Source organism: Manis javanica, chromosome 1 (genome assembly GCF_040802235.1).
Source record: "Manis javanica isolate MJ-LG chromosome 1, MJ_LKY, whole genome shotgun sequence".
Classification (NCBI taxonomy): domain Eukaryota; kingdom Metazoa; phylum Chordata; class Mammalia; order Pholidota; family Manidae; genus Manis; species Manis javanica.
Window position 1 is genome coordinate 17,362,261 of NC_133156.1, and position 25,495 is coordinate 17,387,755.

Sequence of the window (25,495 nt, forward strand, 5' to 3'; positions counted from 1 at the left end):
TCTGGTTTGAAAAAATGTTCCAGTCCCATCTTGTACATGTCCTGCCCCAGACTTGGAATCAGCCATTTCTTTAAGGAGCCCCTCTTCCTTTTAATGGGAATGGTTTTAGGAAATCAGAATGTGAGTCCTGTCAGTACTAATTGTCAATGTGTGGGTCATTTTTCTAGGGTAATTGAGTTGACATAGCTGAAAAAAAAGAAAGGGCTTCCAGTTCAGATTCAGGACTACAGGGCTTTTATTGAACCTCTTCAATTTTATATTTGTATCTCATTTTTCCCCCATGGTGAGATAACAGGATGATAAAACTGATAGTACATAATTCATTTGAATTACCCCATAAAAAATACATAGGAGTCTAAGAGTAGCAGTAGCACCACCAATATGATTCCTAAAAACAGTTGTTTACTTGTTTAGGTGGTTCTCTTTGTATTGAGAATATGTCATAATAGAGATTTACAGTCAAAATCCTCTTCTAAATTTACTTGGAATGATTCTTTGTGTAGCTTTGCCACCAAGTGGATACACATTTTCGTTCATTTCATTTCATTTCATTTCATGTCATGTCATTTCATTTCATTATTTCATTTTATTTTATTTATTTTTTGAGAGGGCATCTCTCATATTTATTGATCAAATGGTTATTAACAACAGTAAAATTCTGTATAGGGGAGTCAATGCTCAATGCACAATCATTAATCCACCCCAAGCCTAATTCTCATTAGTCTCCAATCTTCCGAAGTGTAACGAACAAGTTCTTACATGGGGAACAAATTCTTACATAGTGTGTAAGTTCTTACATGGTGAACAGTACAAGGGCAGTCATCACAGAAACTTTCGGTTTTGATCACGCATTATGAACTATAAACAATCAGGTCAAATATGAATATTTGTTTGATTTTTATACTTGATTTATATGTGGATCCCACATTTCTCCCTTTATTATTATTATTATTATTATTATTATTATTATTTTTAATAAAATGCTGAAGTGGTAGGTAGATGCAAGATAAAGGTAGAAAACATAGTTTAGTGTTGTAAGAGAGCAAATGTAGATGATCAGGTGTGTGCCTGTAGACTATGTGTTAACCCAAGCTAGACAAGGGCAATAAAACATCCATGGATGCAGAAGATTTCTCTCAAAACAGGGGGGTGAGGTTCTAAGCCTCACCTCTGTTGCTCCCCAATTTCTCACCTGATGACCCCCCTGTGACTGTACCTGTCTTAGGTTGTTCCTCCCTTGAGGAATCTTACCCGTCTGTGGCCAACCAGTCATCTTCCAGGGCCATACAGGGAAATGTAAAGTTGGTAAGTGAGAGAGAGGCCATATTGTTTGAAAAGGTTAGCTTTTTACTTCCTTGCAGATTTATGCCCTGTGGCTTCTATGCCCAGCATTTGTCTTGAGGTATCTTTACCACTTGGAGGAATTATGATACTCAGTAAATTCGATATAAGGCACAAATTCTATATAAGGGTTGTAATTAGGAAGGAAGAAGAAAAGCTATAGAGGTAGCAGACGGAAGAAAACATGGGAAGATTGATTATTTCTTTGACATATCTTCTTGTAGAGTAACTTAAGCATTAAATTGCACACACACATTAACATAATAGGAATACAGTTACATAACCAAAGCAGATCTATAATTACCAGTCATCTCCAGTGAAGCCAAGAAAACCAGTTAGGCACCCTAGGCATTTATGAAAATTTGTCTGTGATATAATGGATATTGTCCAACTGTACTTGAACAGTCTGAGAGAAATCAGACAAATTAAAACAACCCATTCCTGGGAACTGTTCACATCCCATATGTTCTTTAACAGTAGATAGTCTGTAGTCGCAAGATTTTGGAGCACTACAACTTGCATTTCTCTTAATTCTTGGTTGAGTTCCAACAGTATAGATCCAGTCAAATTTGTTGTTTTACTGTATGCACAGGCCAGCTTAGATATCTCCTTCTTCATTCCAATGGTAAGTCCAGGAACCGGTGGGATGAATGCAGCTACAACTGCAGCATCGCCTGGATGTTTGTTGAGGTTTTTTGATGATCACCTTCTGGTGTGACTCTTCCAGAGAGTGCTGATGTTGGAAGTTGTTCTTCATATCGTCTCTTAGTTCATTTTCTGGGTAGCTAAATTAGGCTTTGATCCTCTGTATAAACACAAACAGACCCTTTGCCCACACTTTGATATGCCCTTAATACCATTGTGTAGAACTCATTGGAGGTCACCACCTAGGAACTGCTTTTTTTTTTTTTTAAGAGAAAGGAATATTATCAGAAAAGTGTACATCCATAGCCGATCATCTGACACCCTTTAAGTGATCAAAATTAAGGATACTTAAAGCATGCATTCATCTTTGATTTACAGTTAGTTTTATCCTATCAGGGAGTAATCCCCCTTTTCTTTCTTTTTTTTTTTTTTTTTTGTTATCTTTAATCTAGACTTAAATGAAGAATATTATGTTTACTAGGCTCTCCCCTATACCAGGTCCCCCCTCTAAACCCCTTTACAGACACTGTCCATCAGCATAGCAAAATGTTGTAGAATCACTACTTGTCTTCTTTGTGTTGTACAGCCCTCCCCTTTCTCCCACCCCCCCATGCATGCTAATCTTAATATCCCCCTTCTTCTTCCCCCGCTTACCCCTCCCTACCCACCCATCCTCCAGTTCCTTTCCCTTTGGTACCTGTTAGTCAATTCTTGGGTTCTGTGATTCCGCTGCTGTTTTGTTCCTTCCGTTTTTTCCTTTGTTCTTATACTCCACAGATGAGTGAAATCATTTGGTATTTGTCTTTCTCTGCTTGGTTTATTTCACTGAGCATAATACCCTCCAGCTCCATCCATGTTGCTGCAAATGGTAGGATTTGCCCTCTTCTTATGGCTGAATAATATTCCATTGTGTATATGTACCACATCTTCTTTATCCATTCATCTACCGATGGACATTTAGGTTGCTTCCAATTCTTAGCTATTGTAAATAGTGCTGTGATAAACATAGGGGTGCATCTGTCTTTCTCAAACTTGATTGCTGCGTTCTTAGGGTAAATTCCTAGGAGTGGAATTCCTGGGTCAAATGGTAAGTCTGTTTTGAGCATTTTGATGAACCTCCATACTGCTTTCCACAATGGTTGAACTAATTTACATTCCCACCAGCAGTGTAGGAGGGTTCCCCTTTCTCCACAGCCTTGCCAACATTTGTTGTTGTTTGTCTTTTGGATGACAGCTATCCTTACTGGTGTGAGGTGATACCTCATTGTAGTTTTAATTTGCATTTCTCTGATAATTAGCGATGTGGAGCATCTTTTCATGTTGGCCTGTTGGCCATCTGAATTTCTTTTTTAGAGAACTGTTAGTTCCTCTGCCCATTTTTAATTGGATTATTTGATTTTTGTTTGTTGATGCGTGTGAGCTGCCTTTTATTTTTTAAGCGGTGGTTTTCTTAAAGTTTAGTTTTGTTTCTTTCATTATATGAAATACTGGCTTTAAAGACAAGTTAAAAAGGAAGATATATTCTAAAGAGTCTAGCTTCTATTCCTCAACTTTCTACCCTATTCTTTCTTACCTACAGATAAACTTAAAAAAAAAATAAGTCCTTCCACGCATTTATTGGGTGTATTTAAGTGTGTGTATGGATATGTATTCATGTGACCCCTTTCATAGGTAAATAGCAAAGTATGCTATAAACACTTTTCTTCACCTTCTTTACGTATAGTGACAGTTATTACATGTGGATATGTCATAGAATAAATGCATATTTGTTTTATTATTTTGCTAGATTTTGGCTGCATTCCATCCAAAGTGGTATGCCATTGTGCATTCCCACTGGAGTGTATGAATGAACCTAATTCCCCACAGCCTTGTCAGCAGACTGTGTTGTCACGAAACACGTCTCTTCGTCCCTGGTCATGTTCTGTGTTCTGCAGTTTTTGTCTGAGAGTGACATAACTGCTTTTTCCTTTTATATTTGTGTCTGTGAGGCGTATCTCTCACCACCCCCCTTTTTTTTCACTTTAAGTCTCCCTGAGACTAATCCTTAAAATGAGTTTTTTATAAATATCCTATAGTTTTGTCTTTGTTTTGTTTTTGGTTATTTTAATCCAGTTTGACAAACTTCTGTGTTTCATTTAGAATGCTTAGACCATTTACATTTAGTGTTCTTACTTATAGAGGTGGGTTTAATGTTACCATCTGGATACTTATTTTTGTTTCATCTTTTCTGTGTTCACTTTTCCCTCTATTTCTGCCCTCCTTGTGATTATTTTTAATAATTTTGTTTTATTATCTCCATTATTGCCTTTTCTGTGTTCAAATAAAATTATATCATTAATGTATATTGTAAAAACCTTGCAGCCATCTTTTTCTATTTTTAAGAGTTTACTCTTTATCACTTTTTTTTAACCAAGTTGATAATGATACATCTTAGAATGGTTTGCTTTATTTTTCTTCTGCTTGAGGTTTATCGAGATTCTTTGGACACTAGTTTATTTCCATCAGATGTGGACAAATTTTGGCTGTTACTTATTCAAATATTTTTTTCTGTTCTCCCTTCCCCAGTTCTTTGTCTTCTGAGACCCTAATTGAATGTACTCTAACTACTTGATGTACTCTTACAGTCATTGATGCTCTGTTCATATTTTTTTTCCTGGCTTTTTCCTCTTTTTTTATTTTGTATAGTTTCTGTTGCTATGTCTTCCAGTCTTCCAGCTCACTTATCTTTCTCTTGTAATATATAGGTGCTTTTAATACTATATTTTCATTTCAGGTGTTGTATTTTTCATATTTAGTAGCTCCATTTGGGTCTTCTTACATATATTTAATTTCTTCCCTCCTCATACTCATGTTTTCTTCTTACCTTAGACCTGTTTCTATTGATTAGTTTTCTCCTGGTTATGTATTGAATATACTGTGGTTAGTGGGAACATGAATTATTACCAGCCCTGTGTGTGTTAAGAAATGTTTTGGCTTAGTGCTTTCTGGCATTCTATTCCTTGTCTCAGTGTTTCCTCATGCGTGGTACTGATCATTATTCAGCCGAAGACTTGGGACCTCTCTTTGGATTTCTGGAACCCAAGCTCTGTTTCCCCCTTTGCCCCTCCCTCCTCTGGGATACTCTGCCCTAGAAACTGTAGCTGCCTTGGCCTGCCGGAACTCCCGTCTGTTTCTCAACTCTGTGTGACCATGAGGCTCTATTTGGGTTACATATCCTGACACTACAGTCTGGAAACTACCTTCTTGGCCATGAGCACAGGCCGATGTAGGGCTCCTCTTTTTTTTTTTTTTTTAATTTTTTATTAAGGTATGATTGATATACACTCTTATGAAGGTTTCACATGAAAAAACAATGTGGTTAGTACATTTACTCATATTATCAAGTCCCCACCCATACCCCAATGCAGTCACTGTCCATCAGTATAGTTAGATGCCACAGATTCACTATTTGCCTTCTCTGTGCTATACCGTTCACCCTGTGATCCCCCATACCATGTGTACTAAACATAATCCCCTTCAGTCCCCTTCTCCCTCCCTCCCCACCCTCCCTCCCACACCCCTCCCCTTTGGTAACCACCAGTCCGTTCATGGACTCTCTGAGTCTGCTGCCATTTTGTTCCTTCAGTTTTGCTTTGTTGTTACACTCCACAAATGAGGGAAATCATTTGGCACTTGTTTTTCTCCGCCTGGCTTATTTCACTGAGCATCATGTCATTCAGCTTCATCCATGTTGTTGCAAATGGTAGGATTTGCTTCTTTCTTATGGCTGAATAGTATTCCCTTGTGTATATGTACCACCTCGTCTTTATCCATTCATCTACTGATGGACACTTACGTTTCTTCCATATCTTGGCTATTGTAAAAAGTGCTGCAGTAAACATAAGAATGCATATGTCTTTTTGAATCTGAGAAGTTGTATTCTTTTGGTAAATTCCAAGGAGTGGGATTCCCATGTCAAATGGTATTTCTATTTTTAGTTTTTTGAGGAACCTCCATATTGCTTTCCACAGAGGTTGAACTAGCTTACATTCCCACCAGCAGTGTAGGAGGGTTTCCCTTTCTCCGTATCCTCGCCAGCATTTGTTTTTGTTAGTCTTTCGATGTTGGCCATCCTTACCCTGGTGTGAGGTGATATCTCATTGTGGTTTTAATTTGCATTTCCCTGATGATTAGTGATGTGGAGCATCTTTTCATGTGTCTGTTGGCCATCTGAATTTCTTCTTTGGAGAATTGTCTCTTCATATCCTCTGCCTATTTGTTAATTGGGTTATTTGCTTTTTGGGTGTTGAGGCGTGTGAGTTCCTTATATATTTTGGATGTTAACCCCTTGTTGGATATGTCTTTTACAAATATATTCTGCCATACTGTAGAATGCCTTTTTGTTCTTTTGATGTTGTCCTTTGCCATACAGAAGCTTTTTAGTTTGATGTAGTCCCATCAGTTCATTTTTGCTTTTGTTTCCCTTTCTTGAGGAGATGCGTTCAGGAAGAAGTTGTTCATGCTTATATTTGGGAGATTTTTGCCTACGTTGTCTTCTAAGAGTTTTATGGTTTCATGACTTTTATTCAGGTCTTTGATCCATTTTGAGTTTCTCTTGTGTATGGGGTTAAACAGTAATCCAATTTCATTCTCTTGCATGTAGCTGTCCAGTTTTGCCAACACTAGCTTTTGCAGAGGCTGCCATTTCTCCATTGTATGTCCATGACTCCTTTGTCATATATTAATTGACCATATATGGTTGGGTTTATATCAGGGCTCCTCTCTAGTCTGTTCCATTGGTCAATGGGTCTGTTCTTGTGCCAGTACCAAATTGTCTTAATTACTGTGGCTTTGTAGTAGAGCTTGAAGTGGAAGAACATAATTCCCCCAGCTTTATTCTTCCTTCTCCGGATTGCTTTGGCTATTCGGGGTCTATTGTGGTTCCATATGAATTTTAGAACGATTTTCTCTAGTTTGTTGAAGAATGCTGTTGGTATTTTGTTAGAAATTGCATTAAATCTATAGATTGCTTTAGGCAGGATGGCCATTTTGACAGTATTAATTCTTCCTATCCATGAGCATGGGATGTGTTTCCATTTATTAGTATCTTCTTTAATTTCTCTCATGAGTGTCTTGTAGTTTTCAGGGCATAGGTCTTTCACTTCCTTGGTTAGGTTTATTCCTTGGTATTTTATTCTTTTTGATGCAACTGTGAATGGAATGGTTTTCCTGATTTTTCTTTCTGCTAGTTCATCATTCTTGTATAGGAATGACACAGATTTCTGCATATTAATTTTGTATCCCACAACTTTGCTGATTTTCAGGTATTAGATCTAGTAGTTTTGGAGTGGATTCTTTAGTTTTTTTTATGTACAATATCATGTCATCTGTAAACATGGACAGTTTAACTTCTTCCCTGCCAATCTGGATGCCTTTTATTTCTTGGTGTTGTCTGATTGCCTTGGCTAGGACCTCCAGTACTATGTTGAATAGAAGTGGGGAGAGTGGGCATCTTGTCTTGTTTCCGATCTTAAAGGAAAAGCTTTTAGCAATGTTCCGGATCTTAAAGGAAAAGCTTTCAGCTTCTTGCTGTTAAGTATAATGTTGGCTGTAGGTTTGTCATATATGGCCTTTATTATGTTGAAGTACTTGTTACCCTCTGTACCCATTTTGTTGAGAGTTTTTATCATGCATGGATGTTGAATTTTGTCAAGTGCTCTTTCGGCATCTATGGAGATGATCATGTGGTTTTTGTCCTTCTTTTTGTTGATGTGGTAGATGATGTTGATGGATTTTTGAATGTTGTACCATCCTTGCATCCCTGGAATAAATCCTACTGGATCATGATGTGATCTTTTTGATGTATTTTTGAATTCAGTTTGCTAATATTTCGTTGAGTATTTTTGCATCTATGTTCATCTGGGGTATTGGTCTGTAATTTGCTTTTTTTGTGGTGTCTTTGCCTGGTTTTGGTATTACAGTGATGCTGGCCTCATAGAGTAAGTGTGGAAGGTATTCCCTCTTCTACTCTTTCGAAAGCTTTTAAGGCGGATGGGTATTAGTTCTTCACTAAATGTTTGGTAAAATTCACCGGTGAAGCCATCTGGTCCAGGAGTTTTGTTCTTAGGTAGTTTTTGATTACCAGTTTGATGTCATTGCTGGTAATTGGTCTGTTCAGATTTTCTGTTTCTTCCTGGGTCAGCCTTGGAATGTTGTATTTTTCTAGAAAGTTGTCCATTTCTTCTAGGTTATCCAGTTTGTTAGCATATAATTTTTCATAGTATTCTCTAATAACTCTTTGTATTTCTGTGGTGTCTGTAGTGATTTTTCCTTTCTCATTTCTGATTCTGTTTATGTGAGTAGATTCTCTTTTTTTCTTGATAAGTCTGGCTAGGGGTTTATCTATTTTGTTTATTTTCTCAAAGAACCAGCTCTTGCTCTCATTGATACTTTCTGTTGTTTTATTCTTCTCAATTTTATTTATTTCTGCTCTAATCTTTATTATGTCTCTCCTTCTACTGACTTTGGGCCTCCTTTGTTCTTCTTTTTCTAGTTTCGTTAATTGAGTTTAGACTGCTCATATAGGATTGAACAATCCTGAGGTAGGCCTGTATTGCAATATACTTTGCTCTTAGCACGGCCTTCGCTGTATCTCACAGGTTTTGCGGTGTTGAATCATTTTTGTCATTTGTCTCCATATATTGCTTGATCTCTGTTTTTATTTGATCATTGATCCATTGGTTATTTAGGAGCATGTTGTGAAGCCTCCATGCGTTTGTGGGGTTTTTCATTTTCTTTGCGTAATTTATTTCTAGTTCCATCCCTTTGTGGTCTGAGAAACTGGTTGGTACAATTTCAGTCTTTTTGAATTTACTGAGGCTCTTTTTATGGCCTAGTATATGATCTATTTTTGAAAACATTCCATCTGTACTTGAGAAGGAAAAATGTGTATCCTGCTGCCTTTGGGTGTAGAGTTGTATAGATGTCTGTTAGGTCCATCTGTTCTAATGTGTTGTTCAGTGCCTCTGTGTCCTTATTTATTTTCTGTCTGGTTGTTCCATCCCTCAGTTAGTGGAGTGTTGAAGTCCCCTAGAATGAATGCATTGCATTCTATTTCCCCTTTTAATTCTGTTAGTATTTGGTTCACATATGTAGGTGCTCCTATGTTGGCCACATGGACATTTATAAGAGTTATTTCTTCTTGTTGGGTTGACCCTTTTATCATTATGTAATGCCCTTTGTCTCTTATGACTTTCTTGTTTTGAAGTCTATTTTGTCTCATACTCATACAAGTACTGCAACTCCTGCTTTTTTCCCCTATTAGTTGCATGAAATATCTTTTTCCATCCCTTCACTTTTAGTCTGTGTATGTCTTTGGGTTTAAATTGAGTCTCCTGTAGGCAGCATATAGATGGGTCTTGTTTTTTTATCCATTCAGTGATTCTATGTCTTTTGATTGGTGCGTTCAGCCCATTTACATTTAGGGTGATTATCGATAATTATGTATTTATCGCCATTGCAGGCTTTGGATTCATGGTTATCAAAGGTTCAAGGTTAATTTCCTGACTATCTAAGAGTCTAACTTAACTCAGTTAATATGCTATTACAAACACAATCTAAAGGTTCTTTTTTTTTTCCTCCTTTTTCTTCCTCCTCCATTCCTTATAAATTAGGTATCATATTCTGTGCTCTTTGTCTATCTCTTCATTGCCTTTGGGGATAGTTAATTTACTTTTGTATTTGCTTAATCATTAGCTGTTCTACTTTCTTTACTGTGGTTTTATTACTCTAATGACAGCTATTAAACCTTAGGAACACTTCCATCTATAGCAGTCCCACCAAAATAGACTGTAGAGATGATTTGTGGGAGGTAAATTCTCTCAGCTTTTGCTTATCTGGAAATTGTTTAGTCTCTCCTTCAAATTTAAATGATAATCTTGCCAGATAAAGTAATCTTGGTTCCAGGCTCTTGTGCTTCATGGCATTAAATACATCCTGCCACTCCCTTCTGGCCTGTAAGGTTTCTGCTGAGAAGTCTGATGATAGCCTGAGGGGCTTTCCTTTATATGTGATCTTATTTTTCTCTCTGGCTGCTTTTAACAGTCTGTCCTTATCCTTGATGTTTGCCATTTTAATTACTGTATGTCTTGGTGTTGTCTTCCTTGGACCCCTTGTGTTGGGAGATATGTGCATCTCCATGGCCTGAGAGACTATCTCCTTCCCTGAATTGGGGAAGTTTTCAACAATTACCTCCTCAAATCCCTTTTTCTCTCTCTTCTTCTTCTGGTAACCCTATAATGCGAATATTGTTCCATTTGGATTGGTCACACAGTTCTCTCAATTTCCTTTATTTCTTAGAGATCATTTTTTCTCTTTGTCAGCTTCTTTGTATTCTCTTCTCTAGTTTCTATTTCATTTATCATCTCCTCCACCATATTTAATCTGCTTTTAATACCCTCCATTGTGCTCTTCAACAATTGGATCTTCGACAGCAATTCACTCCTGAGTTCTTGAATATCTTTTCGTACGTTTATGAGCATGTTAATGATTTTTATTTTGAACTCCCTTTCAGGAAAATTCATGAGGTCGATATCATTTAAATCTTTCTCAGGGGTTGTATTAATAATTTTACTTTGAAACCAGGTTCCTTTGACATTTCATATTTGTATATGGAGCCCTCTAGTGCCCAGAAGCTCTACTCTGGAGCTGCTCAGCCCCCGAAGCAATGTTGGGGGTCACAGGGGAGTGGTGCTGGTGCCTGGGGGGTGGAAGGAGCTATTTCCTGCTTCCTGGCTGCTATGCCTGTCTCCACTGCCTGAACTGGTGGGCCGAGCACACAGGTATAACCCTCTATGCCTTGCGTTATGGTTGCTGTAGACAAGTCTTCCCTCTGGCTGGCCTATCGCCAGGGTAGGGTTTGCTGGTTTGTGAGCCAGGTGGGGCTGGCCGGGAGAAAGGCACAGTAGGCTGTGTGTCATGGAGGGGGTCCTTGGAGCTGTGTAGCCAGCCAGGGAGCTGGAGCACCTGAAGATTGTGAAAGCTCCCAACTTGCTAGGCAGAGTGCACCCGGAAAATTTTGTCCACCTGTCCTTTCTTCTGAGGAGTAAGCTCTGTGCAATCCTTGCCCCTTTAGCAGCCCTCTTGCTAACGGCTTCCTTGTTAGGAAGTCTCTCAGACTGCCTACCTTTCTTTTGTCCCAGAGAAGCTGGGAGTATGGATCCCTGCTTTCCACAAGCGGCTGGGATTTCAGTCTCTGCAGAAATACAGCCTGTCTTAGCTTTCCAACCCCTATTCACAAGAGTACCATGCAAGCACCATGAAATGTAAGTTTGTACTCCCAGAGAAGATCTCCAGATTTAGGTATTCAGCAGTCCCAGGCCTCCACCCCCTCCCTGCTCTGTTTCTTTTCCTCCTGCCGGTGAGCTGGGGTGGGGGTAGGGCTTAAGTCCCGTTGGGCCACAGCTTTTGTACGTTACTCTGTTCCGTGAGGTCTGCTCTTTTCTCCAGGTGTATGCAGTCTGGTGCAGTTCTCTCTCTTGCTCTTTCAGGATTAGTTGTATTAATTATATTTTTGTATTATATGCGGTTTTAGGAGGAAGCCTCTGTCTCACCTCTCATGCAACCATCTTTAATCCTCTCTCAGGGCTCTTCTTTTTTGCTTACCATCTTTTAAGGGTTATAGTTACATGCTCCTATTGTCCAGTGTATGAAGCCATTAACATACATTTATCGTGTGGGAGAGTTTATGGTAGGAGAGTAAATCCAATCTCAGATACATTGTCATAATCTGAAACAGAAGTTCTCTCAGGGTAGTTTTAATTGAAGGTAAAAATCTTTTTACACATCACAGATAATTTGCGTATCTTCTTTTGAAGAGCTTTCTACTCTTTTTATGTCTAAGCCATTTTTCCATGATATTGTTGATCTTTTCATTCTCCATTTGTAGAAGGTCTTTACATGTTAGAGATAATAACCCTGTCTCTGTAATATGAAATGTAAAACTTCTCCTCATTTTGTCACTTGCTGTTGATATCTTCTGTGAGACAATTATCGTAATTATTGTATCTAAATTCCTGGTCCTGGAACGCACAGTCAGTATTGGGCAAGGGGGAGGATTCATAAGTTGCTTTTTACTGTTAAATGTTTGAATAATAGTCCTGCTTATTCAGTATTCACCTTTAATGTAATATAATAATATGTTATAGAAATGTTCTTACATTTAGCTACATTACTTACTCCCTATGTCTCTGAAGATTCTGCTCAAATTTTACATTATCAGAGAGGTCTTCTGTGACCACCTTACTTAAAACTGTAACAGTCTCACACAACCTTCCCACTTCCTATCCCTACCCTCTTTTTCTTTTTCTCCCCCCCTGCCCCCCACCCCCTGCAGCAGTTATTACAGTTTGACATAATATGTATTTTGCTAATTTGTGTATTAGAATTTGGTCCCTAATATGCTGGTAGCTTAAAGGCATGAATGTGGGACTTTTAATAGTGCCTAGTATATAGTTAGCACTCAGTTTGTGTTGATTAAATAATCAAATTTCCCTTTATGTAGGTTGGTTTGGCACCAAATGAAAGAGGAGGAAGATACTTGAGAAAGAAGGAATGACTTAGGTCCCACTGTGGTCTATGTGTGCACAGTGGCAGAAGCTTAGCTGGAGTGATAGCAGTGAAAATACAAGCAAAGGCTGATGAGAACGACATTAAAAAGAGGAAATGGGTCACCATTCTTCTTTATGTTCACAATTCTAAGTAAAAGTGAGGACAAAAATACTTGTATTTGGATTATATTTGTGTTATAGGTATTCATAAAGTATAATTATACACAATTGAAAATGAGTCTAAGTAGATGTGACATCTTTTCATTTTTATAAAACATTACTTAAAAAATTCAAACATGAAAATATCTATTGGAAGTTGTGTTGATTTTTCTGGATGACTGTTTTTCTTCCATTTTTTTTAAGAGCTTTGCTTCCTGTTTTACATCACAAATCCAAAAAAGGACCCCCCCGTCAAGCCAAATATGCCATTCATTGTATCCATGCTATATTTTCTAGTAAAGAGACCCAGTTTGCACAGATATTTGAGGTAAAGTAAAAAGAAATTTATGTTTTCATATGTTACCGTTAAAAACATACAAATGATTTTGCAGAATATTTACATTTAGAAATGCATAATTTTATAGTATATTTTCAGAATTTGAATCTGTATAATCATTGACGAGTGCTTAAAATATGGAAATACATGAATATTCAGATGTTTAATACTCAGATTTAGAAGTCAAACAATTGCATATTTTTTGTCATACATTTAGTGTTAGAAAACTTTTTCATTAATATGTAATTACATATAAAATACTTATTTATAGTGGTAATAGATTATTCTGTCAGTTTACAGGTTTAAAACTGAGATTTCTGTTTATGATATACTACTGAAGTATGGGGCTTTGGAAATCAATAATAATTGGCAATATAAATAAATGGATATTTTAGTGGTTGGCCTAATTTTATGTCGGATTAAAGTGTCTTTTCAATGTATTTCATAGTACTTTTTCTACACTTTAAATTACCATTACCTTTCTAACTAAGCATTGCAATTTTATTATGATCTGGGCTGTCTTTAACATTCCTACTCTGTATTTAGTATTCTTATATAAAATCCCAGTTTGTAATTTTAGTTCAGGATACCTGAATGTAGTCAAATAATTGGAAATTATGCCAAAGCCACCTGCCTTAAATCCTTGGACTTGGTATTGCCGTTTTAAACACATTGGTGCTAACCCTGTCACTTTTCCATGTGTTAGGGTAAAGACCTGAGGAGGAGGAAAAGTCGTTTTCTTGGTCAGACAGCGTCTTTGCTGTAGATAGTAAATGATTTGCTTTATATTTTGTGAATTTTGGGGAGAGGTATCTTTTGTACTCTGTTTTTGTATATGAGAATAGTTTCTACAAATTCATGTTAACTTACACAAAACTTTTGTTTTTCTTGATTAATCTCCTTTTTGTTCCTTTCAATGATGTGTGGTGGAAAATGATCATAACTTGAATTTCTTAGGGTTCTTTTATTTTCATTTTGATAATGTATAACATTTTTATTTCATCTTTACAAGAATCTAAGCTGTAATCTTCCTCCTATAGCCTGCAAGGTTGGGTGGCTTTCTGAGAAAAGGTTTCATAAGGATACCTGGCCTTCATGAGACTACTATGAATCTAAGATCTGACCATTAATTTTGCTTTTTCAGAAATGATTTGATAGTATTATTATGGAAGATTGTCATACCAATTATAAATCTAATTAAAAACTACGCTATGATTTTTGTTTATAATATAAGAAACAAGCTGACACTTAGGTGTGCAATGAGAAGTATGGAGGGAAGTCATCAAGGATAGCAAGAAGTGAATTTAATTTAAATACACTTCTGACTAAATGAGACCTCATATTGCCCTAATATTTGAGAAAGAATAGTTTTTCAAGCCTACAATTCTGCGCATTCAGTATGGGAGGATAGTGTATCAATTTGTCATTAAAATGTGTCATTAAAATTTCTAATATATATATATATTCTCACTTCAGTATCAAAAAATACTAAACAAATATCCAAATAGTAAGTAGTAAAGTAGTAAAAAGTTTTCTCTTATGCCTCATGTACCTTTTCTTGGTGTATCCTAAGTCACCAATTCCGTTCCCAGAGACAACCAATGTTACCTGTTTCTAATATGTTTTTAGAGAGAGTTTATTCATATACAGGTAGTATAAATACACACACATACACACACACACACACATACATTTTGTCCCCTTCCCCGTCATCTTACACCAGTGAGAGCATACCATAGTCACTCTTCTGATGTCTTTGCTTTAAGAGCTGAACAATACATTTTAGATACTATTCTATGTGAGTATATGAGGAACCTCATTCTTCTGTTACAGCAAATTATGTATTGATATTTGGGTTTCCTATCAGAATAACAAAAATAATTTTGTTACTATTTCATGTTATAAAATGGTATATAATATTTCATGCTGTAAAAATCCACAAAAATACATGTGACTATACAGAAGTCCACTTGCATGTTTAGATTGCGTTTGAATGAGAGATGTAGGCACAAAGCCTGTTTTTGACTAGGGGCTTCTCTTTTTAGTCCCACTGGATCCTTGGTTTTAAGCTAACCAGTGAGTTCAAAAAGAGGATGTGGAGAAGACACACTGCTCATACCTACCTCAGTGCAGGCATGGCATGCCTCACTTGCATTCTCTAAACAGAGCTTAGTTATTCACATATCCTCACCTAACTGCAGAGGAAGCTGCACTTAATAATTATCCTTATGCCCAGGAAGTAGAGCAGAAGTAGCTGTTGGTGAGCCCTGGCAGTCTCTACCATATTCATACATGTGATCAGAAAACATATGTCCATGCTGACATGTTTCTTTACCTACTTTTAAAATATGACCTTGACAAACTGAAAATATTTAAACATGATGCCTTCTAAATATAAATAAGCTATGGAAGGTTAAATGTGAGACTGAGCCACCATTTATACCATGTATGTGTATTGAAACTTTTGTGGTTTATTTAGTTTGAAGATGAAATATGTGAATAGCTTATTTGTGTAACTATGGAACTGAATATATTTTCCTTTCCTCATTTTTCAGCCTCTGCATAAGAGCCTAGATCCAAGCAACCTGGAACATCTCATAACACCGCTGGTCACCATCGGTCATATTGCTCTCCTTGCACCTGACCAGTTTGCTGCTCCTTTGAAGTCTTTGGTAGCGACTTTCATTGTGAAAGATCTTCTCATGAATGATCGGGTAATTTATATTATTTAGACATTTGTTCTTCATAATGTTATTTTGTAAAATGTTACGCAACAAAGAGAAAAGTAAAACTATGTTATTAAGGTTTTCCTATCTTTAAAGGTGCTGTTATCTCCATTAAAAGGAAAATAGCATTGAACCATTTCTTTAGTGCAGCATAGGCATGCGACCTGAAATGCATTCCTTGGTAAACACAGGATATCCCCTGATTCTGTCTATTTCACCTTTACAGGGGTTTAACTTTGTAGTGACATCTATTTTTAATAATGTGAAGCCTGTCAAGCTAGTTCACAGTAAGGTTGTCATGACAATAATTCCTTTCCCTACACGTGATAGAGAATTACAAGAGCCTTGGGAGAAAACATTGGCAAAGAAGTAATGATTTTGTCTATTTCTGGTTTGTGATTATTTGGGGCAGGATATGTTTGGCTTTGGTCACATGGAGTGTGTGTGTGTGTGTGTATACATTGAGAGACATATGTAACCATATGAGCTGTGTGCTCAGCACTGTTCGGTTCTTTGCAGAATTAAGAAATATGAGGTAAAGTTTCTCCTCATAAAATATATTTACAGTCTTGAAATGTGTACTTGTATTTATTACCATGTTTCATGATCATTATTCTTTCAGCCCAATAATATACTTTAATTCTATAAATACATTTTAACTGTTTGATTATGGAAAAAAAGTTTGTGGGGATAATTGCCAAGATAATTGTATATATTAGATCTCTAATGGTTTGTGGCTGTTTAAGTTCAGTTGATTAGATCCCTGAGATCTGGAGACCCAGAGCCTGTGTTAATCACCATTGTCCACCAGTTCCTCTGCCTGTGTTCTTCGTCTGTGTCTCTCACTCTTTCTTCCCCTAAGTGCACTATTTTTCATATATATTCTTTAGTCATATATGCTAGTCATGTTTCAAATTTTCTGTAGCCTTACTGGTTTTTTATGAAAAAATTTTGAGATAAAACATACCAAAAAAGTACATGTTTTGTAGAGTGCAGTTCATTAAGTTAACACAAAATTAGCATTTTTGACTAACCAGTAGAATATTACCAACACCCTAAAAGCCCCCTGTGTTTTTTCCTATTATTACACCCTCTGTATTCCCTAAAGATAACCATTATTATGACTTCTAATACCAAAGATTGGTTTTACCCGTTTTTGAGCTTTTATAAATGGAATCTTGAAGAGTAAATTCTTTATGTCTCACTTCCTTTACTCAATACAACATTTGTGAGGTGAATCCATCTTGCTGCCTACAGCAGTAGTTCATGCATTTTCATTGCTGTCCAGTATTCTGTTTGTATACGCTATAATCATCTGTTCTGTTGCTAGACATTTAAGTTATTTCAGTGTTAAATGAATACTGCTGTTATGAATATTTTTTTACATATCATTTAGTGGGCATTATATATCACTTTTGTGTTACAGTGCAATTTCTGTGTCTTAGAGTTCAGTTTATATAAGTTCAGTTTTAGTAGATTTTGCCAAATTGCTTTTCAAAGTGATTGTACCAATTAACATTCCTATAAGTGCTGAATGAGAATTCTGGTTGTACCATTTCCTTGTCTGTAGTAGATCTGCCTGTCTTTAACATTATAACTTATTATGTGAATGTGTAACAAATGTGTGCTCCTGGGTACTTCTCTTATATGTATTGACATTGTTCTCTTTTGCAAACTGTTTGTTCAAGTATCTTCCACATTTTTCTATTAAGTAGTCAGTTACTCTGTTATTCACTTGTAAGATTTCCTTATTTATTCTGTTGGCAATATGTTTTGTAGATTTCTTTTCCTGCTTTGTAACTTGCCTGTTCCCTCTCCTAATGGTATTTTTTGATGAAGGAAAGTTCTTAGTTTTAACAAAATCCATTTATCAATCATTTTCTTTTTGGTTAGAACTTACCCTGTTTAAGTCTTTTCTGCCTGTCCCAAGGTTGTGAGTGTATTCCATATAATATTTTCTAGAATTGTGCTAGACTCTGGCCACATAAAACTATGTAAATTTGTTTGAACTAAGTATAATTATAAACCTGTTCACCCATTTCATGTGCTCATTAGCCACATATGACTTGTATTGGGCAGCACAGAACATTTCCACCATCACAGGAAGTTGTGTTGAACAGTGTTCCTGTAGGAATTTTATTGTTCTAGCTTCACATTTAGCTCTACAATCTACTTGGAATTGTTCTATTTATGTGGTATGAGATAGATGGCAAGATTCATTTTTTATTTCCATTTGACTCAGTACTATTTATTGAAAACATTGTTTTTCCTGCTCTAAAAAATTGAGGTAAAATTCACGTAACATAAAATTAGCTATTTTAATGTGTACAATTCAGTAGCACTTAGTACATTCACAGTGTTTTGCACCCACCACCTCTATCCAGTTTCAGATCATTTTCATTAAGTAGTCACTCCCCATTTCATCCAGCGCTTGGCAACCTCAATCTCCTTTCCATCTCAGTGGATTTAACTATTCTGAATATTTCCTGTAAATGGAATCATATAATATGTGACCTTTTGTGTCTGTCTGCTTCCTTTCACTTAGCATAGTGTTTTTGAGGTTCAAACTCATTGTAGCATGTATCAGCATTTCATTCCATTTTATGGCTGAATAATATTATGTTGTATGCATGTATCATGGTTTGCTTATCCATTCATTCATTGATGGACATTGGGTTGTTTCCACTTTGAATATTGTGAATAGTGCTGCTATGAATTTTGTACCAGAGGATTTTTTTGAGTATCTGTTTCTAGTTTTTTTGGGTATATACCTCGGAGTAGATTGGGTGAATGTATGGTGATTCTATCTTTAACTTTTCGAGGAACCACCAAACTGGGTTCCATAGTGGCTACACCATTTTACTCTCCCACCAGCAAGTATGAAAGTTCAAATTTCTCCACATCTTTGCCAACTTGTTATTTTCTGTTAATTTGATTATAGCCATCCTAGTGAGTGTGAAGTGGTATCTTATTGTGGGTTTGATTTGCATTTCTCTAATGACTAATTATGTTGAGCATCTTTGAATATGCTACTTAGTCATTTCTATACCTTTGTTGTAGCAGTGACTATTCAGGTCCTTTGCCCATTTTTTTTAGGGTCGTTGGTCTTTTTGTTGAGTTTTAATAAATTTTTATATTCTAGAAATAGGTCTCTTACTAGATTGTGCTTTGTAAATATTTTCTCCCATTCTGTAGGTTGTCTTTTCACTTCTTTTTGAAGTTGTTCTTTAATTCTTTATGGAGTTTTTTTGAGATACAATTGACATATGACATTATATAAATTTCAGATGCACAACTTGCATATTGATATTTGTATATCAAATTGTAAAATGATTACCACAATAAATCTAGTTAATATCCAGCTACACACATAGTTAAATTTTTTTCCCTGTGATGAGAACTTTCAAGATAATATTCTTTTAGCAACTTTCAGGTGTATAGTACAATTTACTAACTATAATCAGCATGCTATATGCACATTCCATTCCATGACTTACTTATTTTATAACTGGATGTTTGTACCTTTGACCCCCTTTGACATTCTGCCCATCCTCAACCCCTTGTTCTGGCAACCAGTCTACTCTCAGTATCTGTGAGTTGTGGCTTATTGTTGTGTTATTTAGGTTTTTAAAAAATTTTTTATTCCACATGCAAGAGGGATCCTATGGTATTTGTCTTTCTCTGTCTGACTTATTTCACTTAGCATAATACATTCAAACGCCACCTGTGTTGTTGCCAATGGCAAGATTTTTCTCTTTTTTAGGGCTGAATAATGGTCCATTTTATGCAGACACGCACACGTGTATACACACACAAATTTCTCTATCAGTTCATCCATTGATGGACACCTAGGCTGTTTCCATGTCTTGGCTATTATATGTAATGCTGCAGTCAGCATAGGGATGCAGATATTCTTTCGAGCTTATGTTTGTATTTCCTTCAGATAAATGTCCAAAAGATGGAATTGCTGGATTATGTGGTAGTTCTTCTTTTAATTTTTTGAGGAGCCTCCACTGATTTCCCTCGTGGCTATACCAATTTCCATTCCCACCAACAGTGAAAAAGGATTGCTTTTTCTCCACATTGTTGCCAGTGCTTATTTTTTTGATAATATTTTTCACTCTGAGTGAGGTGATATGTCATTGTGGTTTTGATTTACATGCTCTGGTGATTAGTGATGGTTTTTTTGGTCAAGTCTTGTCTTACACATGTTAGTTTTGATTGAATGGTAGACTTTGTGTACAAAAAATTTTAGAGATAATGTGAGGTTCTGGGTGATTTTATAATTCTTCCATGGAGGATGTATTTTTGCTTTTGACAGGCAGTTGAGCTATTGCCAGATCACTTTTGTCCAATCAAGAATGCAATGATTGGAAGTTGGACTTTAATTTTTAAGAGGCTGATGTGTTTTTTGTTTTTTTTTTTTTTGGTCACCTTTATGTCTAGGATGTATTTCTTTGGGATCCACCCAAAAAATCTAGGGTGTTTAACAAGGACTTTATTCTTTACTGGGCCCGTAATTCCAGTTTTTTTTCTCTTTTGAGCTCTGTGACAGTGATGAAAGCATTGTTTGGCCTCTCAGCCTTTCACTTTCAAAATCAGCTCTCATTTGTATGAGAAAGCAATCCTAGTGCCAGACTCAAATCTCATGATGTTTCTCCTCTTTTAAAACTTCCTTGTGAATTATCACTGCTTTTGTAGCTCTGATACTTTCAAACTGTTTTTTTCGTAAAGTTTTGTTAATATATAATCTTATATTGGTTTCAAATGTACATCACAGTGGTTCAACAGTCCTGTAATCAGCTTATATTGTGATTGGGAATTATTGTACCCCTTTATCTCTCTCCCCCCCCAACCCCTGCCCTTCGGTATCCACTAGTCACTTCTCAGTGTCTGTAAGTCTACTGCTGTTTTCTTCCTTTTGTTTTGCTTTTGTTTCTGTGTTCCTCAGATAAGCGTAATCATGATATGTGTCTTTCTCTTCCTGGCTTATTTCAATGAGCAAAGTAATCTCTAGATCCATCCATGTTTTCACAAATGGCAGGATTTCTTTTCTTTTTATGGCTGAATAATATTCCATTGTGTGTATGTACCACATTTTCTTTACCCATTCATCTATTGATGACACTTAGGTTGCTTCCGTATCATGGCTATTGCAAATAGTGCGGTGATGAACATAGGGGTGCATATATATCTTTCTGAATCAGGATTTTGTTTTCTTTGGGTAAATTCCTAGGAGTGGAATTACTGGGCCAAATGGTATTTCTATTTTTAGTTTTTTGAGGAAACTCCATACTGCTTTCCATAGCAGTTGCACCAATTTACATTCCCCAAACTGGTTTTTAATAAATATTTTGTCCAGCCCTTTCATTTGTTCCCGTGCAATATAGGTTCAAAACAACCTACTCAGGTCTTGTCAAAACCAGAACTTTTAACTCATTAATTTGTCTTATTTTATGTTATATTTGATAAGTACAGAGGAATATATATGTAATATTTGTGTGATTGTTTTGTAATGATACAGTGAACACCCGTTTACTGTTAGCTCCTGGTTTTATTATCCTCCAAACCTTTCTTTTTGTTTCTTTTCTCCTTCAGGTAACCACTGTATTGAGTTTTGGTTTATTGAATTTAGGTTGAATTTAGGTTCATTGTCCTCTAACTAAAACAAAACACCACTTCACCACATATAAACTCTAAACAATGTATTTAGTTTTGTTTGTTCTTGAAGTTTATGAATTATACCATTTATATTCTCAGGGACTTTTTTGTTATATTTGTTTCTTAGAATAACCCTTGTTAATAAATCTAGTTGTAGTTCATTCATTACTCTGTATTATGTTGTTGTGCCAAATATCCAATAATTTATTCTCTTAGTAGATATTTGGGGTACTTTCGTTTCTTTCCTCTTTACAACAGTGCTCATATGAATGTTACAGAGGCCTCCTGATGTATATGAGCAAAAATTTTTATAGGTTACATTCATATGAGTGAAATTAATGAATCAGTATATACAAATATTTAACTTCTATTGCTGGGTTATTTTTCAAAGTGGTTGTTAAAACTTATTTTCTTAGCCATTTATAGCACTCATTTTTGTCATATTTCTTAACTTTTACCCACCTAACAGGTGTAAAATACTACACATTATAGTCTTAATTTGCATTTCCCGGGTTACTAATTTCTTATTTTTATATCTAGTCACCATTTGTGTGCCTCCTTTCTGAAGTTCCTTTTTATGTTTTTTTGCCTTTTTTTCCATTGTTTGTCTTTCTCATAGGTAATCTTTACACAGAATACTTCATCAGGTACATGTTACAATATCTTTATAAAATGCATAAAATCTCATTTACAGTCTATCTCCTTATTCCCTTTGTGGTGTCTTGTGAACGAAAGTTACTAATTTTAACATAGCCAACTTCATCCTTCCTTTCTTTTGTAGTTAATGCTTTTTACATCTTGTTTAAGAAATCCTTCCCTACTCCAGTGTCATAAAAATAGTCTTCCATATGTTCTTCAAAAAGTTCTAAGGTTTACTTTTCACACGTAAAAAATGTAATCCATCTGGTATTAATTTGTTTGGTTTGTATGCTGTTACTTCAGAATTCCATTTCTTTTTACTCCCCGTTAGAGTGACCGGCTGCCCCAGTACAGTGTGTAGATGACCTCTCCTCCGGTCACCTGCAGCTCTCCACTCAGATCGCCTCTGTTTGACCACAGCTTTGTTTGCTCATCTACAAGACGGCTTTCGTTAGATTTAATTTTCTCTGTAAAGAAAAGATTGTAAAATTTCTCTTGCGCAACTTCAAGTATTTTGGTTTTAAAAGTAATGTTTTATTGTTTGTAGTTGATTTGGGTTATTATTTTGTAGTTTTTATCTTCTATCCATCTTTTCCTGCTAAATTCTTTTCTCTTTATTTTTAATCAGCTTATGAAGAATGCCAGTTTTGATTATTTTCTAGTCCTTGGATGTCTCTGTTTCTTTATACTTTTACATGTATTTCCTGTACTTAACCATTATTTTTATCTCAACTTTATCAGTTTTTCAAAGAGGTATATTCAGGTCTTCTGCTATGATGAAGTTTTCAGTGTTTCCTCTTTTTTCTTTTAATTTTTGACCCATCTGACCATCCATTGGTCTTATTTATAACTTTTGTTTGTTTTTCTATTGTAATTATGCCGATTTTTTTCCTTGTGAATTAAGTATTTTAGTGGAGTGTATCTTTGAATACTTTCAAAATGGCTTGTAATTTGGAAACTTCCTCCGTTTCTTGGATTTCTGAAAATATTTTCCCTCTCATTCTTGAATACAAGAATTCTGTGTTTCAAGTCACTTGGTTGCAGAATATTTGGAACATTACTTTTTGATGCCTAGTCTTGCAGCTGAGAAATCTATATTTGATCTGATTTGTGGTCCTTTTTTGGTAGGTTCTCCCAAGGAAGTTTTTGGGATCTCTCTGATATCCTTAGTTGAGAAGTTTCATCAGAGTGTCCTGTGTGATTTCTTTTTCATTATTTCCATTTCCTAATTGAAGGCATTTCTTAATTGGAGAATTTTAAGAAGCTATATGTAAATCTTCAGCTTTGTGTATTTGGGGAGTGTGCCTTCCGAATGCTGGGACTAACCATCCTGTTGCCAGAGGGCTACCTGAGGTGCTATTTGATTTCTGTTTCTTAGGCTGCCTCTGAAAATGTCAGCGGTTGGATAAAAATGGGATTCCAGTGTTCCAACACTGGGGAGCTCTTTTTGTCACCTTCCTTTAATTTCCTGGCTGCCACTGTAAATTCATGTGTCTTAAAACCTGCAGTTCATTATCTCAGGATTAAATCTGTGATTGTGCTGAAAAAAGAAAAAGAAAAACAAACCTTTTTTCTAGAGTGTTCCGTGCTATTAGGGAGATAGATGTAAGCCCTGTAGCTCTGTTAATTTCTTTACTGTATGGTTTGTACTTTTCAGATTTTTCCTATGATTCTGGCCTTTAGGCCTCTGTTGTTTCTCAGCCCTGCTAACTTAAGGGTGTGTGCTTTTTGTGTTGCCATTTTTGTGGGATTTAAGTAGGAAGAAATCAATGCATGTTCTCTTTTATCTTCAGTTACAAACCTTTCTGATTTTACCCCTTCTGAAGATTTTCTTTATATACCTTTCCCCTTGTTTTAAGAACTACACTTTTTGGCTCCATTTTTACCCTAGCCCTTGCCAGCTGTCTTAAATAATTGAATAATTAGTCTCAAAAAGGGCCAAGTAAGGGAGTATACGTAAGAGGTTACAGTCAGTCCTACCTTATACCTAGAGAGACCCACCTGGAGGTGGATGTGTAAGTGTTATTTATACGTGGGTGCTAGTGAAGGGATCTTTCAACCTTTTAGTGTGATAGGGTTAGACGAGGTATTTTAGCCATGTTAATGACTGTCGTTGCAGAAGATAAAGATACTCATTCAGTTAAACATAAGAATTTGTTTTTGTTTTAAAGTCCTTAATTTTTGTTTAGCTTCCAGGAAAAAAAACAACTAAGCTTTGGGTTCCAGATGAAGAAGTTTCTCCTGAGACAATGGTCAAAGTGAGTAATATGCATACATCTGTTGATTTTAATGTATTTAATACATTATCATTAAAGGTGTTAAAATTTCCATCCTTATTATATGGCAATTAAAATAATTCAAGTTTTTATATTTAGTGTATGACATTATCCTTTGTGCTGTGAAAGTATAGAGCAATAGTGAGAAACAGGAGGCATTGTGGGCTGCTGTACATAATCTAATTTGAGAAAAAAGAGTTTGAAACTACTTCCAGGTTGCTGCTGCTTAGAAATCAACCTAATGGCTTAAGGCAATGCTGGGTTTCTTATATACGTACTCCTACGCAGTAAAGGTGGTCATCCAGGGATTTAAGACTATTTATTTTTTCTGTGGGACTTCATAAAACTTATTTGATTAAAAAAATTTCATCCTGTAATTCCTTGAATAGGAGTTAAACATAAAAGATCAGATATCACTAGTGAAGAGAGGGTTGATCTCTAAAACCTTCAGTAGTCTGATACAGACCTCATCTCAATCCACTACCCAAGGTGTGAAAGACAGGAACAAATAAGTACTGTTTTTTTTACTTATAATTTCTTATATAAATCAGTTCTTTGTGTGTGTGTGTATGTGTGTTTATATTTCACATTATGAGCCTGGTCACATTGTTCTAGCTTCAGATTGTGATACTGTTTCTTCAGAGCTGGAGAGCAGCCTTTCTTTTCTAACATCATGAATGATGCTTGATACCTCTAAGATTTGTCCAAACTTGTTTTCTCATCGTTGGCCTCAAGCAGCAGTTTTGTTGTAGTTTGAACAACACTGGATTAGAAGCGGGTCACCTACACTTGAATTCGTGCTTATAAAAAAATGGCCCAGGGAAAAGGGTCATGAAAGAGTGTCTGCCACATGCCACTGTTCAAAACCCACTTAGCCTCTGAGCCTTCAATCTGTAAAAAGCTCATATGTGAACAAGGTATTCACCCCTTTAAAAAAAGTGTTGTTGCAAGTATTAAAGACAGCCACAGGTTTTGAAGTACTTAAGTACTTCGTAACCATAATATGTAGTACCAATGTGAGGTGGTATCTCTTAGGCGCAAAAGACTGAATAGAATTTGCAGTTGGGAACTTAACTTTCTGACTCTGAAAGTTATCCCGATTTTACTGTGTGTTCTAAAGGGTAG

At 36.0% G+C, this 25,495-nt stretch overlaps 1 protein-coding gene across 7 annotated transcripts in view; it reads left to right on the forward strand.

Moving 5' to 3' along the window:
- PDS5B (PDS5 cohesin associated factor B) overlaps window positions 1–25,495 on the forward strand; it is a 184,549-nt gene that overhangs the window by 127,140 nt on the left and 31,914 nt on the right. For all 7 annotated transcript variants that reach the window (XM_037012406.2, XM_037012409.2, XM_037012427.2 and 4 more), the window contains exons 20-22: window positions 12,936–13,059; window positions 15,624–15,782; window positions 24,284–24,352. In XM_037012406.2, coding sequence (XP_036868301.1) covers window positions 12,936–13,059; window positions 15,624–15,782; window positions 24,284–24,352 — 352 coding nt within the window. The remainder of the gene's footprint in view (window positions 1–12,935; window positions 13,060–15,623; window positions 15,783–24,283; window positions 24,353–25,495) is intronic.